Source organism: Siniperca chuatsi, linkage group LG9, assembly GCF_020085105.1.
Source record: "Siniperca chuatsi isolate FFG_IHB_CAS linkage group LG9, ASM2008510v1, whole genome shotgun sequence".
NCBI lineage: Eukaryota > Metazoa > Chordata > Actinopteri > Centrarchiformes > Sinipercidae > Siniperca > Siniperca chuatsi.
Genome location: NC_058050.1, coordinates 1,590,056 through 1,608,771, shown reverse-complemented (window position 1 = coordinate 1,608,771; position 18,716 = coordinate 1,590,056). Strand labels below are relative to the sequence as shown.

General features: G+C 42.0%; 1 protein-coding gene across 3 annotated transcripts in view; it reads right to left on the bottom strand.

Annotated features, from left to right (window-relative positions):
* Positions 1–18,716, bottom strand: part of aldh5a1 (aldehyde dehydrogenase 5 family, member A1 (succinate-semialdehyde dehydrogenase)) — a 21,747-nt gene extending 3,031 nt beyond the window's left edge. Inside the window, exons 1-10 of one of the 3 annotated variants that reach the window (XM_044208540.1) lie at positions 18,433–18,716; positions 10,118–10,514; positions 7,873–7,956; positions 5,517–5,687; positions 3,335–3,451; positions 3,079–3,222; positions 1,950–2,093; positions 1,327–1,485; positions 603–766; positions 261–319 (exon numbers count right to left, since the gene is read on the bottom strand). In XM_044208540.1, coding sequence (XP_044064475.1) covers positions 261–319; positions 603–766; positions 1,327–1,485; positions 1,950–2,093; positions 3,079–3,222; positions 3,335–3,451; positions 5,517–5,687; positions 7,873–7,956; positions 10,118–10,514; positions 18,433–18,578 — 1,585 coding nt within the window. In that variant the 5' untranslated portion in view covers positions 18,579–18,716. Of the gene's footprint in view, positions 1–260; positions 320–602; positions 767–1,326; positions 1,486–1,949; positions 2,094–3,078; positions 3,223–3,334; positions 3,452–5,516; positions 5,688–7,872; positions 7,957–10,117; positions 10,618–18,432 lie in introns of those variants that run through there. The other 2 variants (XM_044208542.1, XM_044208541.1) reach the window with 2 other exon arrangements.

The window sequence follows — 18,716 nt, the reverse complement described above, 5'->3', positions numbered from 1 at the left end:
CCCGGCTGGGTTCGCCCTCCTTCAAAGTCCACATTTCAAGACCGAATATGTCATAACGGGCAAAGGACAAGGTGAGAGTATGTATGTGAAAGGGATGAGGTCGCTGATTTCCACGTGTAAAACTCAGTGTTTGTGTTCTTTCAACATGGATCTGTCAGCATGCAGAGACAATAAGTTGACTTTAACATCATTGTTTTTATATTCTATCACTTCACATACAGTTCAGTTTTTTTGACTGCGGCTCAGAAGGACGTACTCACCTGCCAGCCCAACGTTAGACGCGTTAGCAATCGCCAGAGCTTCTTCCTCGGTGTTAAACCTGTGAATCAGAAACAAAACGTTCTGATTGGTCAACAGACATCTTCAGCGCCTGCATACAACCAGCTGGCGCGGCAGGTTTTCTTCTTGTTTTTAATGCAGAACAGCCTCCCCCCCCCCCATTTTAAGTTTAGGATGTAATATTTTCTTCCACGATAAGCTTGTATATGGAATGACAAACGTGAAAAAACTCAACAGCTACTTTAACGGAGCTATAATGATTCTCATTTATGTATGTGCAATATTTTCAGTTTGAACATTAAATCCAGTCGTTAACAGCAGACCTGATGACGGGCAGCAGCGGGCCGAAGGTTTCCTCCCTCATGCAGAGCATCTCTGGGGTGACGTCGGCCAGCAGAGTCGGCTCCATGAAGGACCCGTCCAGACGCTTCCCGCCCTTCATCACCTTCGCCCCCCTGGACACTGCATCGGATATCTGGTGGAACACCTGGGAGACAGAAGCTCTCAGGTGTTGAGCCCTGCTGCTACTGTGTGCCACAGTTTCATGTCTTATTGTTTTTATAAACAGATACTGAGATTAATATTTATTATAGGAAGGATCCCTTTAATTTTAGTTTTTTGATTTACAGCAAACTGAAGCAAACAATATACAAACGTAAATACAGAAAAAAAAATAAATAAAAACACCATATGTTCTAGAAACAAAAACCAAAGAAGTGTAAAAGAAGTGACGCACGGGTATACATACATTTTTCCAATATGTACTTTTTGTTCCCCCATTAACTCTCCAAATGTCTTATCAGTTATTTTAATAACTATTTACAAAACGTGTTGCATGTTGTCATTTTCTTTTTTAACGTTTCAATATTTAATATTTTACTTTTCTTCTCACCCCCGTCCCTGTAAAAAGCTCACTTGTTACAGTGTAAATATAAAACTTGTCAGTGCGCTCCTCAAAACATATCTTTGAGGTCATTTCTGTACAGGTCGTTGATCATATTGATTGATAATATCTAATATCAGTCAACAGCTAAAGATGGCGTTTACCTTCTCTGCAGCTCTGGTGTTGATGAGCGGCCCCTGGGTGGTGTCGGGCTCCGAGCCGTGACCCAGACGGAGCTCGGCGTCCATCGCTTGGCTCAGCTTCTCCATGAAACGGTCATGGATGCCGCTCTGCACCAGAAACCGGTTCGAACACACGCACGTCTACAGGAAGAAGAAGAAGAAGAAGTAGTGATGTGTACTACGACATAACCGCGTCACCTCAGCGTTGAAGCAGCAGCCCAATACATTTTTTTTTTGTCCGCTCCTCATCTCTGCTTGAAGCTACATTAGCCACTACTACCTTTAATACACCTGAATCTCCGAGCCAACTCTCTTTGGTTGAGCTGCATTATGGGTAATGTAGGCGCCAGGTTTTAACAAGGAAAAAGAATGTGTGGAATAAAAAAAAAAAAAAAGGCGATACTTTAGTGGCTCCATACAACTCAATTTATGAATAAACTTTAAAAAATATTATCAGTTTTACAGGCTTTTATAGTGGAGGTCAATGGGGAAACTTTGGGTGCAGTCTGACTCACACTGTTTCAGTTCTGTTTACAGAAGCTTTTTAAAAAAAGTATTTTTGCAGCACAACTACACTGTGAGCTTCACTCAGACTCCCACGCTACCTGTCCAGAGTTCCTGAACTTGGAGGCCATGGCTCCGCCCACCGCCTTGTCGACATCAGCGCTGTCGAACACGATGAAGGGGGCGTGGCCACCCAGCTCCATGGACGCCTTCTTCACAGTGTCAGCAGCCAGTTTCAGCAGCACCTGAGGAGAGGAGATTTACTAATTACTCCTCGTAACTAGTGCACTGACAATTACAAAGTGCCGTTCACATAAAATTCAAACTGAGAACTTGTAAACAGCAATGTTCAAATGTTATATTTAGTGAGGAACTCTGGGAACAGAAGTCTCAAAACATCTTCAGGCTAAAGATAGTGTCTAACTGGCTCAGTGTCATTCAAAAAGCACTTCAGAGCTAAAACTGGTTTCTCCGTGTGAGAAGTTGGTGAGTCAGGAGTCCTCTGGACGACCTCCGAGAGCTGCTCACAGTCAGCTGCTGCAGGTCATGAGTCTCGTCAGCTTTTTAGAACAATAAAGCAATAATCAGACGTGGAAGAAGCACTCAGGTCTTTTACTTAAGTAAAAGCAGTAGTACCACAGCGCAGAAATACTGTTACAAGTAAAATTCCTGCATTTAAAATTATACTTAAGTAAAAAGTACCAAAAGTAAAAGTGGCTCATTTCAGAATAATATACATGTAATGTTGCAGCTGGTAAAGGTGGAGCTAATCTTAACTACTTATTATATAATCTATAATAATACATGTACTGCAGTAAAAAGTACAATATTTGCCTCCAAATTGTAGTGGAGTAGAAGTACTGTATAAAGTAGCATCACATGGAAATACTCAAGTACAGTTTTGAGGTACTTGTACTTCCACCACTGATAACAATGAACTTTTAAAAAAAGGTATTTGTGAAGGTATTTTGATCGCAGTTGAACTGATATGAATCCAATCAGCTCCCCGACAAATCAAAACCTTCCAGTAACAGCAGAGAGGACGGTCTGAACAACTCTCCACTTCAATCAAATGCACTGGTGTGTATTTATTTTATTCCACATTGACTGACGCAGTCCGGACACCCCTCGACAAGTTCGTTCGTCAAACCTGATGTCGTGATGTCAACCCCACCCTCTCTTACAGACAGCCAGCAGAGGGCGCTGCAGGCAGGACTCTCGGGATCTAACCTTGCCGGTGGCGGTGGAGCCAGTGAAGGAGATTTTGGCCACCAGTGGGTCGGTGCAGAGAACCTCCCCGACTGACGGAGTCTTCTCTCTGGAGCAAGGAACCACATTAAACACCCCCGCCGGGATCCCCGCCTGATCTGCCAGCTGCACAACAAGACGTCACAATGTTTAAACCTTTGGTGAAATTATGTCAATTTACAGAAAGAAAAACAAATCACATAAGGAGTTAAATAGAGAGTATTAAACTTGGTCTGACCTCAGCCAGGGCGAGCGCTGACAGCGGCGTGTCCTCTGCTGGTTTGACCACCACCGTGCAGCCGGCAGCCAGAGCGGCTCCAACCTTCCTGGTGATCATGGCGCTGGGGAAGTTCCACTGTGGAGCGACACAACAGTTTACACAACTAGCGCATTTTCACTTTTTAAATCCAGACTTAAAAAAGGTATAATATGTAACATTTGCGCATTAAAATGTCTAAAAAAACTACATTATCCCAAATGTTTCCAACAATCTTCAAACCCAGAGAAGTCAGTAATTTTATTCAAGGTAACGGTGCGTTTCATTTGGTCGCCTCTCAACGGCGTCATGTCCCCTTTGCCCCCTCTAGTTGCTAGAACTTCTGGGGAAACCCCAGACGAAACGTCACACGGTGAGGAAGGAAGTCGGCGAACGGAACTAAACGTAACGTGAATAAAACTTTTAACGCATTACCTCTCTGTCCGTGAACATGATTTCTGCCTGAGCAACGTCAGATAGATTTTCATCGCCAATGGTGGCTGTTTAACAATGAAGACAACAACTCCCATGATGCCACGCTACTTCACGACATCACCAAACTACGTCTTTTGTTATTGTTTTGATGTGAGAGACCCTTAGCGGCAGAAATCACATACTTTCCGTTTAACAGATTATTTTTACTGTGAACAAATGTACGATGTGGTCGACAATGCTGGGCAAGTTAATTAAAATTCTTATTAATTACTAATTACATTACTCATTATATTACTTTCGTTACTCCACTAAAGGTGCCTTTAAAAAACAAACAAACTCCAAAGCCTTCGTACCCACACATCACACATCCTGTATTGAACACATGTAGAAAACAAGCGGCAAGCGTACGTTTTGGAGTTAATCTACCAACCACCAACAGCGTGGTTAATGTTCGCCACAGAGACAGAAGTCCCATGAACGAAACCAGGTGATTCCTGAGTGTAGGCTCACCAGTAGCTACCCTAAAACACAGCTTCGACAAACAAAACAACTTTGAGTTACTGGGAGGCACATTTTGTTCTCTTCTGGCAGAAGCTAACTGCCTTCAGCAAACAGCACAGCTAACATGTCGCGGACCGCTCTGCCGACTGAACACACGCAGATCCACACTACTCATTACTTCGTAGAAAAGGTTTCAGTCGTAGTCATCTGAACACCGTTTTCAGAATCAAGACATTTGGGCTCCCATCCGGAAGTCATTCTCAATTGTGAAAATGGTCTGAGAACTCAGAAATTTGAGCTACTCTGCGTTGCTTAAGCCCCGCCCCCAGGGAGGAGTCTACCTGAGTGTCTGCTGTTTACCTGCCTAGTTTCACCTGAAACTGACCTTCTAAAAACTGATGTAGGTCTGAGATTCAACTTGCCAGCTGTTTACCACAGTGTATTATCACCATGGTCAAGCCAATCGTATGCTAATCAGGTATTTAACAGTGATGAGGGAGGTGCAGCCAGAAAACAATAGGCCTGGTTACTGATTACTGGGCCATCATGGAAACAAAAGAAGGTCAGTTTCAGGTGAAACTAGGCAGGGTAAACAGCAGATACTCAGGTAGACTCCTTCCTGAGCGCAGGGTCTAAGCAACGCAGAGTAGCTTAAATTTCTGAGTTCTCAGACCATTTTCACAATTGAGAATGACTTCCGGATGGGAGCCGAAACGTCTTGATTCTGAAAACGGCGTCCAGGAACACTCCTGGACGAATGAGGGACTACACCGTTCTATTACTCACTACTGCCCAACACAGGTGATCGATCACCTGCTGAGCTGGATCAGACACATGCTGACGCATCACATCATGTTGTGGTTACTAGATGACTGTTTGGACAGTCGTCTCACTCGTCTGCTGTGTGATGAAGCACCACTCCTCCTTTCCCCTGAAGCTTAAGAAGCCTGATGTTATGGCTGATGGGAATGTCATTAGTTATGAAGGTATTTGGTCATAAAATCAAAGTGCAAATTAACATTTTGACCTGATGGTGGCGCTAGATGAAATGTCAGAGGATCACCAAAGTCAGTAGGATTCATCCCGAGGGGAACACGAATGTCTGCACAGAATTTCATCACAATCCCTCCAGTAGTCGTCGAGATCTTTCAGTCTGGACCAAAGTGACTGATGTCGCTAGCGTGGCTAAAAATAAGACCACAGGACGATCCCCTTATTGTCTGCTCACCGGTGTGATGATGGAGGCGACCCCCACAGGCTGTTTGAGGAGGAAGATCTTTCGGTCTTTGGCGGGTGACGGGACGATGTCGCCGTACACTCGCCGAGCCTCCTCCGAAAACCACTCCAGGAAGGAGGCGGAGTACGCAATCTCCGCGACAGACTCCCGCATGGGCTTACCCTGCAACGCACAACGTCAATGTTTAAAATTTAACAGCAGCATCTGTTTTCAGACACAGTGTCCCTGTTTCTGTAAATCTGTTTTCACTGGACCAGTTCCAGTGAAACTGTTGTGAGGGAGGTCTGTGGATTATTTACAGGAACAGGGACACTGTGTCTGGCAGTGGTGGAGGTCACTTTCTACTTCAAAACATCTCAGATAAATGTAGTGAAGTACAAAGTACAGTATTTCCCTCTGACAGCTGTAGTTACTTGTTACTGTACAAATTAATATCTGCATGAAGAGTTTATAAAACATGATGTTTTGTTATAAATTAAACTCCCCAACAGTTTATACAAGTACAGCTGAAACGATTAATCGATTGGCAGAAAATTAATTGGCAACTATTTTGATCGTTTAAGGTCAAATGTGAAGATTTGCTGCTTTTCTGTTTTCTGTCTTTGTAAAGTGAATACCTTTGGGTTTTGGATAAAGCATCTGAAGACGTCACATTGGGCTCTGAGAACTTAGACCGGCCTTTTTTCACTATTTTCTGACATTTTATAGATCAAACAATTGATCGAGGAAATAATCGGCAGAATAACGAATGAAGAAATATTTGTAAGCTGCTGCTCTACAACACAACGATGTTTTAAACCAGTGTTTCCCGAGCAACTTCAAAGTGCTTATGACGTAACAAATTACTTCATGAACGATCTTTGATGTTTCTTCTGACGATAATCTGGATCAAGGAGGCTTCCTAAAAACCTTTTATACTGGATCAGATACAATCCTTGACACTGATGCTGAAGAGGCCTAACCAGGACCCAGAGGTGCGACCACGTCACACCTGGTTCAGCCTCTTTACATCGGCTCCCTGTTGGTTTCAGGATTAATTTTAAGATCTTGTTGATTACTTTTAAGGCTCTTCATGGCTCCAGACTATATTTTAGACCTTGTAATCCCTTATGAACCTTCACGTAGTTTGAGATCTTCGGGCAGGGGTCTCCTGTCAGTTTCCATCCTGGACTCAGGAACAAAGGGGGACAGAGCTTTGGCCATCAGGGCCCCGAGGCTCTGGAACAACTTGCCCGAAGACATCAGGCTGTCTGAGTCAGAGTCTTCCTTTAAGTCTCTTCTCAAAACACATTTTTATCTGAAAGCAGATCCTGATCTTACCTGAACTGGCTGTTTGATGTATTTTATCATTCACTGTGGCGTTTTATTTCTCTCTCTGTGAAGCATGTTGTACTTTGTTTTGTTTGTGCTCTATAAATAAAGTTGTTTTTTTTTATTTTGTCCGCCTTTCTCTTGTTGAGGTCTTGTTTCAGTGGACTGGACAGGTGGTTCGGGGTCATAAGTTTGTTTTGTTCTGTAAAGTTTTAGATTTAGTTTTAGATTTAGATTTGTGCAATATTCTGTTTACTACTCAAGTGCAATATTAGTTTTCCCTTGTTAGTTTTTCTTATTACTGTTACGGATATACCTCAATTACTCTCGACAGTACATGCACCTCCGCTTTTACTATTATTTATTACATAATTAGTGACATTGTATTTATACTGTACTTCACCATCTACCAGTAAACCCACTTGGTACTCGACACTTAGTTTATCTTATACTTATACCAACATGTTACTTAATTTATTTCGGACCTGTTTATAGTTTAAATTATCGTTTTCTCCTGTGTGCACTGACGTAAAGAAGAGCTACTGGAACAAAGAGTTTCCCTACGGGGATCAATAAAGTATTTCTGATTCTGATTCTGATTCTGATTCTGATTAGTTTATTTTTCATTTCTGTGTCATGCCAAACATCTGGCCCATCCCGCATGGGATTTATTATATTTATTAGAAATAAAATTTGCACAAAAAATAGAAGAAGAAGAACCGTCTCTTTGCATCGAGCGATTTTCTCCTCTAAACTTCTTGGGATAGTTGTTCGAAACTTTTCAGCATTAACTATGTGAAAAAGAGCAAATATTAGAGAAGAAGCCGTAAGAAATTAATATAAATGTGTGCAGCAAAACAACGTATTTCTTCTTTTCTATCCCGTCATATTCAGTCGCTTTACAACCGCAGCATCTGTAAATCTTGCATCTTTGTATCCTGGAAACACTGCGTTTCACTGCACATGCTGTTATAAAGATGTGACACATTCAGCTTTTAGACAACAGTGTCCGTCCCTTTATCTGCACGATACTCACACTCTCGAACGTGATCAGTTTGGCCAGGTCTTCTTTGTGCAGCGTCAGCAGGTCGAACCATTTCCTCAACAGGACGCTCCTCTCCTGCAGGACAAGCACTCGGATCACATCAGGACACCAAACGTTCGGATAACATTTTCCTGCTTAACGCGGTAGTTAATATTTTGAAGTTGAACTTGGAAAAAAAAAAAGGTGAAAACAGGATTATGTTTCTCCCGCTGACAGTGACGTGTCAACGGAGGTGAGTGAGACTGAGGTTTGGTAAATCTGGTTCTTGCTTGCTGAAAAAAAAAATAATAATTAGCTAAACATTACACAGAGTGGAAAGTGTCAAAAAGTGAGCAGGAACACTCGTCCTACTACAGGGTCACGTTTAGCTGCTGGCAGCAAGACCTTCGATTCAGAATTACTTAAACATTTAATAAGTGGTTTGTCATTTGTTGGGTCTCTGTAAATAATATTATAAAGAGTCCGGTCTAGACCTGCTCTGTAGGAAAAGCGCAATGAGTAAACTTCTATTATGAATTGGCGCTGTATAAATAAAATTGAATTAAATTATAATGTAATGGTGAGCAGATACGCCGTTAATGAGCTGCAGAAATACACCTGCTGTTTTTTCTTTTGGTAACGCTTTTAACTGGTCCAGGTTCATGCATCTTCCGCCCAAAACGTGGGGCGGCAGAAGGCAAAAAGACACTAAAGTGAAACTTGCAATTTTATCTAAATACTAGTCTAGTAATTAAAGTCTGGTTCCTATCAGTTCCTATCTGTCTTACAGTGTTTTTGGTGATTTTCTGATGGATGTGCAACATTTATATTTAAATTTACAGTTTTTTGAATGGAGTATGGTTAAATAGGAGTGTCTGTCTTTCAGCTCTCAGTTAAACTGGACTTTTGTAGTGTTCTGATAAACACATTTTATTTTATATATATATATATATATATATATATATATATATATATATAAAAATGTCTTCATAGGAAAAGTTTTAGTTGTTGACAATACTTTACATTAATAAGCATTTAAAATGTCCATATATCTGCGTGCAACTACATTATAGTGTGTTAAAAACCATTTATTAAATTTTTGTATACTTCTGGTAAATGCTAAAGAGAGAGACTTAACGTAAAGTGTTACCAACCAAACAAAAGTTGGACTCAGACTGTGATAACTGAAAACCTGACACGTTCGTGCAACAGTACAGACTTCATTTCTACATGTTCTTACTGTTTCATGCTACTTTATACTTCTACTCCACTGCGTTTATCTGATAACTTTACGGATTCAGATTGTTAAAACAAAATATGATCAACTAATAAATTATGATGTATTATTATAGGTTACTGTAAGCTTACACTTCCACATAATGCATCACTTTTCATAATCCAATAATATATATATTATTCTGAAATGTGCAAATTCTGCATAAAGGGTACTTTTACGTTTGATACTTTAAATCTATTTTGATGCTAATACTTCTGTACTTTTAAGTAAACAAGTTTGAGTGCAGGACTTGTAACAGTATTTTTACACTGTAGTATTACTACTTTTTATTAAGTAAAAGATCTGAGTGCTTCTTCCACCGCTGCTGCTGCTGTAAGTTAGACTTTGGATTTTATTATAACTATTAAAAATAAGCCTCGTTTATGATGTGTTGACCAATTAATAAAATGTCTGATAATACTTTAAAATTACAGATAATCAGTCAAGGTCCAAATTTGCCAGGATCAGCCTCAGTGAGCTCGCGGTGAATCAGTCCAGACACGCCGTTAATGAGCTGCCCAAACACACCTGCCGTTCAGAGACGAGAGAATGACTTAACGCGGAACTCCATTCAAATATTTCGCAGTTTAATCTTGTCACGTTTAATGGTTAAGGTTCATGTTTTACGAACGCAACCAGCACGTTTCCAGTATTGTTGAGACTCTCTTCGCTCCGACATATATGGCTAGCTAACACTCTGCAAGTAGTACTTTTTTTTTTTGGTAAAGCTTTTAACTAGTCCAAGTTCATAACGTTAAGTTACAGCTTCAGCAGGCAATAAGAAACTAAAGTGAAACTTTGGATTTTATCTAAATACTGTGTTGTCTGGTGAATTATGCGTAAACCGAATTAAAGTCTGGTTCCTATCAGTTGTGAAAATACCATGTGTTAGTGTTTTTGGTGCTTTTCTGACGGATATGCAACATTTATATTAAATTTACATTTTTTCGAATGGAGTCCGGCTACAGCGGCATAGCCTACCTTAGCACTGTACTGCTTCCAGGAATGAAACGCCTTGTACGCAGCGTCCACAGCCTGCTTGGCCTCCGCCGGGCCACAGTCCGTCACCTTGGTTATCTCCTTCCCGGTGGCCGGGTCCAGGACGGGGAACACCGAGGCTGCAGAGATCCAGCGGCCGTCCACGTAGCCCTGCGTCCGTAGCAGCGGAGCGGAGACATCCAGGCTGTAGTGTCTCTGCATGGCGGCGGGCAGGCCGGGGAAGACCTGCCGGAGGAAGCAGCGAGTCCTCAGCACACAGAAAGTGGACATGCCGGGAGTGAAAGTCTGGAGCTGCGAGTGTGTGTGGTGTGTGTGTGTGAAACCCTCACTGTGTGTTGGGTGAAGGTTGCGTGTCTCCCTGCAGACCTTCAGCAGCTTTCTGTCGGTTTCAACCAGTCCGGAAGAAAGACGTGTTAACCACGTGACACCGCACAACAACAAACGGAGAGCACTTTACGGTCCTCCTCTGCACCAGATAATAATAATAAAACTTTATTTATAGAGCACAAAGTGCTTCACAACAAGAGAAATAAAACACCACAGTGAATGATGAAATATAAAGAAATTAAATACATAAAAGCAATAAAATAAACAGCCAGTTCAGGTAAAATCAGGATCTGCTTTCAGATAAAAATGTGTTTTGAGACGAGACTTAAACGAAGACTCTGACTCAGACAGCCTGATGTCTTCGGGCAGGTTGTTCCAGAGCCTCGGGGCCCTGATGGCCAAAGCTCTGTCCCCCTTAGTTTCCATCCTGGACTCAGGAGCAGACAGGAGACCCCTGCCCGAAGATCTCAGACTACGTGAAGGTTCATAAGAGATTACAAGGTCTAAAATATAGTCTGGAGCCATGAAGAGCCTTAAAAGTCATCAACAAGATCTTAAAATCAATCCGATGTAAAGAGGCTGAACCAGGTGTGATGTGGTCGAACCTGGTCCTGGTTTACAGCCGAGCAGCTGAGTCCTGTAGATCGGATTGTTGCGATGTTTCTGAGCTGATAGAAACACGATTGGACGAGCTCAGTGACACGTTGCTCAAAACAAACTGCTGTCAAACAGGTCACCGAGATTTCCTGCAACAGGCTCGACATGTTGCGACAGGTTACCGGTAGACGGCAGTATTTGTTTAGTGATGTGTTGGGGCCCGATAACAAGGACTTCAGTTGTATTTAAGTTGTGTGTCATCCGCATAACAACTGATGCATCACTGACGCGTTTAATGTTCAAGATTTCCAACAAGGAAAAACAGCTAAAAGTTAGTCACAAATAAATGTAAAAATGCTTATTAAGTCAAGATTGTGAGATAAAATGTTAAAATTATGAGGTAGCATATGTTGACATTTTGACTTATTTAGTCAATTGTGAGATATTAAATAATACTTTCGACTTTTTAATCTCGTAATTTTGACATTTAACCTTTTGATTTTGAATGTCGGCTGATAAGGAAGTTGCTCCACATCCCCCATTTTAAGAAATATAGACAAAGCTGTGATATCTTTGGAAATCTTGTGGCTTTATTTGTAAACACAGTGATTACGAATGACTCACAGTACTGGACCTTTATGAATAATTTGTATAATGGGTGTGTAATCTTGGGTGTATGTGTGCAGTGTCCAGTTTTTAAATACAACATTATCGGTTTCTATTTAAACAATTCATAAAATCGAAATTGTTCTCTGAAACAGAAGAAGATGTAACAGAAGTGTTAGCTGCGGTAAACACAGTTAAAGTTGGTTTAGTTGTGAATATTTCGACACTTTGTGTTCATCACACAGGCCGGTTTCTGTCTGATAAACAGTCTGTTATTGTCAGCTGACGTGCAGCTGAAAGGTTTTTCAGAGCTGCAGTTTCATATTCCCCCTCTGGGCTCCTGTAGGTTTCACTTTCCTTTTCCAGACTCAGACTTCTGCTTCCAGTCTGAACTGGTTTTGATCTTCAGTCAGTTCACTGACTGTTTATTGTGCAGTATATAGAGCAGTTCAAACTAGTTAACTGTGTATCAGAATCAGAAATACTTTATTGATCCCCGAGGGGGAAACTCTTTCGTTACAGCAGCTCGCCGTCACGTCAGGAATAGAAGCACTAAGCAAATAAAATATAATACAGGTCAGATAAATTAAGTACAAGTGGATATAAAGTATAAAAGCTAAAATAAGTGTAAGTACCAAAGTGGATTTACAGGTTGATAAGTATGTACGGTATAATACAATATAATAACATAAGTAATAGTGCAATAATGAGTGCTGTCAAGTTAAGTGTAGCTTATTAAGATGATTATGAGACGGAGGATATTGCACAGCAGTAATATAAGTATGAATAAATAGGGAAGTTTAAACTGAAAACAGAGAATATTGCACCAGAGTATTAACACAGGATATTGCACAACTATCTCAAGTATTGCAGAGATGTTGATGATCAATGTCCAGTTTAGTGACTTCGGGTCATACAGACTGACACTTAGAGGGAGGAGTTAAAGAGTCTGATGGCCACAGGCAGGAATGACTTCCTGTGGCGCTCTGTGGTGCATTCTGGGGGGACGAGTCTTCCGCTGAAGGTGCTCCTTTGTTTGACCAGCGCGTCATGGAGCGGGTGGGAGACGCTGTCCAAGATGGCGTGTAGTTTACCCAGCATCCTCCTCTCTGACACCACCGCCAGAGAGTCCAGCTCCACCCCCACAATGTCCCCGGCCTTACGGATCAGTTTGTTGAGTCTGTTAGCGTCCGCTACCCTCAGCCTGCTGCCCCAGCATGCAACAGCATACAGGACAGCACCGGCCACCACAGACTCATAAAACACACAGACTCAGGAACCGTTTATAAAGCAGCTAAAACTAGCTAACTGTATATAAAGCAGCTAAAACTAGCTAACTGTATATAAAGCAGCTAAAACTAGCTAAGTGTAGTTAAAACTAGCTAACCGTATATAAAGCAGCTAAAACTAGCTAACTGTATATAAAGCAGCTAAAACTAGCTAACTGTAGTTAAAACTAGCTAACCGTATATAAAGCAGCTAAAACTAGCTAACTGTGTATAAAGCAGCTAAAACTAGCTAACTGTAGTTAAAACTAGCTAACTGTATATAAAGCAGCTAAAACTAGCTAACTGTAGTTAAAACTAGCTAACTGTATATAAAGTAGTTAAAACTAGCTAACTGTGTATAAAGTAGTTAAAACTAGCTAACTGTATATAAAGCAGCTAAAACTAGCTAACTGTGTATAAAGCAACAGTAAAATGCTGCTCTAACATTGATGCATCAGTACTAATTAATTACTTTCACTGCTGATACTTTAACTGCATGAAGCTGATAATACTAACGTACTTTTACTTAAATTGGCTTTTGAATGAAGGGTTTTTACTTGTAACGGAGTGTTTTTACATGCACATTATTGGTAGCCTACTTCTTCCACCATCTTACCTGAATAAAATCATTTCATAACCAAAGTCAGGCTACATTTTTCCTTCACAGAAAATGAAAATGCAAACTGAACACATACTAAATTACATAAATAAATAAAAAATATATATAACTTTTAACCTCTTTCCAATGTAGGAATAAACTAGTCATTTTAGCACATTTTTTAAAATATTCTATAAATCCAGAAGCTGTTGAAAGCAGAAGTGACTGAAATACTCGAAGCAGCATTTCTCAACATGTTCAGTCTCACCTGTTTATTGTGTAACAGGAGTGCACGCACAACACATACAAAATGTAAATCTAAAGTGAATAAAGTAAATTTAGTTCAGTATCACCTGGACTATTTTCTGCCTTTTTGATAGTAAACTCCTTCCAGATCCAGCTTCTGTCTTTAAAAACAAAAACACAGGACCCTTGTGTCATTTGCAGGCTGTTGCACAATAAATTTGGGGGGTAGCCTATAAAATGGTTCAGCCATCATCACAGAAAGTATCTCAATATAAGACACGTTTACCCTCTGTGTGTCTTCTTCTCTCTGCACATACATGTTGGCAGATATATAGTCACATTTTCCCGTCTTCTAAAAATACATAAAATCCTGCAGCAGTCTGGTGGTGACCTGCCGGGATAAAGACACCGTCACGCCGATCTGATGTCAGGAAAGTGAAACTTAAGGAAACAGGGTGCAGACTCGGTATAAGAGCGGCGGGGATGCGGGCTCCTCGGCAGAATCAGACCCAGGATGGGTGTTCAGGGCCTGGCCACTTTCTTAGAGACTCACCGGCAGATCTACCGGGACGTCCGGTTCAGGAAGAGCCGGCTGGTGATCGACGGCTGCAACCTGATCTACCTGCTGTACTTCGACTCAGGTAAGACTACAGAAAACACATTATTATGGCTGCAGTACTCTTCTGTAGTATTACTAGGATACAGTACTACAGGTAAAAAAAAATTAACTTTTAACTTACCGGTACTCACTTATTTATTACTTCATGACAGCTAGTCTGCGGATTCCTTTCATACTTATATACACACAGTATATTATACATTTTAATTAAAATCCTATATGATTATCAGATTAATTCGTATAGCTGTTGTCAGGTGGAAACCTCGTATCTCCATAATGTCAATCATCTGGATGACGTCGGTGCAAGAGACAGAAAAGAAATGTCTTCCTTTATATACTCAAACAATAAATAAATGTTTCCTATCAAATCAACCGGTCAACTAGTCAATCATCCGAAGAGAGAGACAGAAAGTTCGTCTTTAACTGGAAGTTCAGATTCTGTCGCACACTCCAGACTCCACTGAAAAAATCGACAGTTTAAAACATTCTGTCATTTAAAGTGATGTTACACCGCTCACGTAACATCCAATAATAAGCTTGTTTGTGTTGGTACGTTTTATGCTCAATTCGGCTTCAACAAGTAGCAGCTTTTTCCAAATAAATTCCCCATTTGTTTCAGTAGCACTGTGCGCCTCCGGCTCTTTGCGCTGAACTCTGACGGAAGGTGATTTCAGGAAAAACTTGTAAGTGTCGAAATATTTAAAATCACCACAGAGTGGCGTATTTGATGGTGGCCGAATTTAAGAATGGAAACTCTGAATTTGTAAAATATCATGAATGTTATTCCTTCAGTTGGTGATGTTTACTGCTGCGCCTGAAAACATTAAACTGCCAGAGTTGTGAACGGAGTCTGGCATTACGCTGAGAACGGAACAGCCATTAAGGCTACTGCACATTTCAGTATTGTAAATAGTGTCTAATGGTTCGTTTATAATAACTAATAATAATTACTTAAAGTTCTGTAGCAATAGTTAATCCGTAATTATAGAGGCTACACCTTCATTTCTCGTGTTCAGATTAAGGTGGAATTATGGAATATGTATGAATATTATGGAACCAGTAACTTTAAACAGCTGAATTTGATCCTTAATCTAAATGTTGCTTCTGCTCTAACATTCAAAATTAACTGGGAATATTTTAATTCAAGGTTTATTTTAGTGAACTGTTCCTTAATCCTGCAAATTAAGGGATTAACATTAACATTTTGGCCGCAAATTACGAGATATAAAAGGAGTTAAATGTGAGTTTATAATAAAATTTGTGTGTGTTTAGATTATGGGATGATTTTTAAGATTTTTAATAGATGTTTGTGTGTTCAAGATGTCACCCATTCCAAACTCCATTGGAAAAAACTAACATTTAAAAAATTATTTACGTCGCCTGCATTCATCACTAAATAACATATTGATTAAAACATTTGGATGTTTGTGTTAATGAATACATGGTTTATAACACACTATGTAGTCGTAAGTAAGTAGATATGTGTGTTTATCCATGCATTTGTTAACTATAACTCCTCCTGTGGGCGGCCATAAGTGGAGGCTGCTGTATAAACAGATACTGAATGACAACATGGTAAAACACAGCTTCATCCTCTGAAGACCACAAATGTCTTTACAAAATTTCATGGCAATCAATTTAATAGTTGTTGAGATATTTCAGCCTGGACCGAAGTGGTGGACTGACAGACTAAAGATAAATATGAATTCGATCAGATGATGCTAGCGCCTGATATGTCTTAGGCACAAGGTGTTGTGTATAAACAAAGCTCTAACTGCCTTGGGAACACAGTTGGGTCAACTTTGCATGTACAGATGGCAAAACGCGTGTGAGGACTGTTGGCCTCTGTATATGGCCAAAAGCACATTGGGTTGTAGCCAAAAACAGCCAAAAGTTGCCAAAACACTGAGCAGCTGCCTCCACAGTGGAGGATTTGAACACGGCCAACTCAGATTGCCCAACCTCCCCCCAACAAGGATGCACGAAATATTCCTCAGGAGGTCGGAGTTGAAGACCTTGCGAACCGGAGCCTCGGCCAGATGTTGCCAGTTCACCCTCACTATACGTTTCCAGGTCTGTCCTGCAGTCTCTCCCACACCTGGTCCAACCCATCTGAGCTGGATCAGGAGTTCACTCGACTGTACGGCCGACTTTAAAACTACAAAGTTGATCATCAATCTTTGACCTCGGGTGTTCTGCTTCCAGGCACCTTTGTGAACTCCCTTATGCTCAAACATGGTGTTTGTTATGGACCGGTCCATGACTAGCACATAAGTCCAGTATTAAAGCACCATTCAGGTTCAGATCAGGCAGGCTGTTCCTCCCAATCACCCCGTTCCAGGTGTCTCCGTTGTTGCCCACATGCAGTGCCCCTACTCAGTGTTAAATTCCTTGTTAAACTAGTGTCTGTCAGTAATGTGGTGTTCAATTTGTTCCCTTTGGTTGATTGGTCAGGTCTGGAGCAGAATCACGGCGGGGAGTATGCTGCATTTGAGGACCTGATTGAGAAGTTCTTCAGAGCCCTCAGGGAATGCGGGATTGCGCCGTACGTGGTGCTGGACGGAGGCACGGACCACACCGACAAGAAGCTCGAAACTGTGACGCTAAGAGCTGTGGATCGGATAAAGAGAGCCCATCAAGCGGCGGTGGGCGGCAGGCACGAGGGGATCCTGCCACAGATGGTCAAGCTAGTGTTCAAACAGACGCTGGCCCGGCTGGAGGTCCCGGTGGCTCAGTGCTTTGGAGAGGCTGACCAGCAGATTGCCACCCTGGCCAGTGAGTGGCAGTGCCCGGTACTTTCCAACGACAGCGACTTCTACATCTTCGACCTCCCGGCGGGGCTGCTGCCCATCGCTCATTTCCAGTGGGAGGCGGTGAAGCAGAGCGGCTCGCAAAGCTACATCCCCTGTAAGAGCTACCAAACCTCCAGCTTCTGCATCTTCTTCAACATCCAGCGCCAACTCCTGCCCGCCTTTGCCGCCTTGGCCGGGAACGACTACGTGAAGCTGCAGCGGACGGAATCGTCCATCAGCTGGACTCAGTTCTCCCCGGCAGGCAGCGGGACACCCGGAAGCCGCCTGGAGGGGCTGCTCTGCTGGCTGAGGGGCTTCCAACAGCCTCAGGAGGCCTTGGAGGCGGCGCTGGGGCTGATGAAAGAGCTGAGCAGTAAGAGAAAGGCGGAGGTGCTGCAGAGCTTGTACCTGGGGATGGAGGAGTACCAGCTTCCTCCCAGCTCCCTGAAGAGGTTCTTCATCCATGGGACAGCACCTCCATTCCCAGCAGTGGAAGAAGTAATAAAATCCTTTACTTTTAAAGTTTTTGGGGGCACATTTTCCTTTATTAAGGCCAGGTCGAACTGTCAGTTAGCGAGACCTCACCTTGGACTGTGGGAACAGTTTTCTGACATTTAATGGACTAACTGATTAATCGGTTAGCTGAAAATATAAATCACAATGAAAATAAGACGGTGTAGTCCCTCATTCGTCCAGGAGTGCTCCATCGTAGAAAAGGTTTCAGTCGTAGTCATCTGGACACCGTTTTCAGAATCAAGACGTTTCGGCTCCCTGCCAATCAGGTACTTAACAGTGATGAAGTAGATGCAGCCAGAAAACAATAGGCCTGATAACTGATTACTGGGCCATCTTGGAAACTATTAGGTCAGTTTCAGGTGAAACTAGCTATTAACAGACACTCAGGTAGACTCCTTCCTGAGGGCGGGGCTTATGTAACACAGAGTAGTTTAAATTTCTAGTTCCCAATTGAGAATGACTTCCGGATGGGAGCCGAAACGTCTTGATTCTGAAAACAGTGTCCAGATGACTACGACTGAAACCTTTTCTACCACAATGAAAATAGTATTAAGTTGGAGCCCTGATCTGAGCCTGGTACATGTCAATGCATCATTAGTGAATGTGTAAACTCTTAATAATTAGTTGTTAAAGCCATAAGATAAATGTAGAGGAAAATGTAAAAAAGTATTTTCATCTTAAATGTAGTGGAGAAAAAGTATTATAGAAAGTCTGCTAAATATACTGACTTTGTCCTGTCCCCCCTGGAGGTGGCAGGTCTTGTCCCAGACTGGACTCGGCTGCCGCTAACGCAGGCCCAGCTGACTCCAGACATCCTGGATGTGCTGCTGCTGAAGAGGATGCCCCTCAGCTTCCCCGTGGACCACGCCGACATGCCCAGCGCTAACCTGACCTCCAGGCCGCTCCGCCAGGTGATGTACGGGCTGCTGCTGGGCAGAGGGGGGCAGCTTCAGGTGCAGGAGAGAGACAGAGACGGCCTCCAGCTGAAATACATCCCAGTCCAACCTGCCTT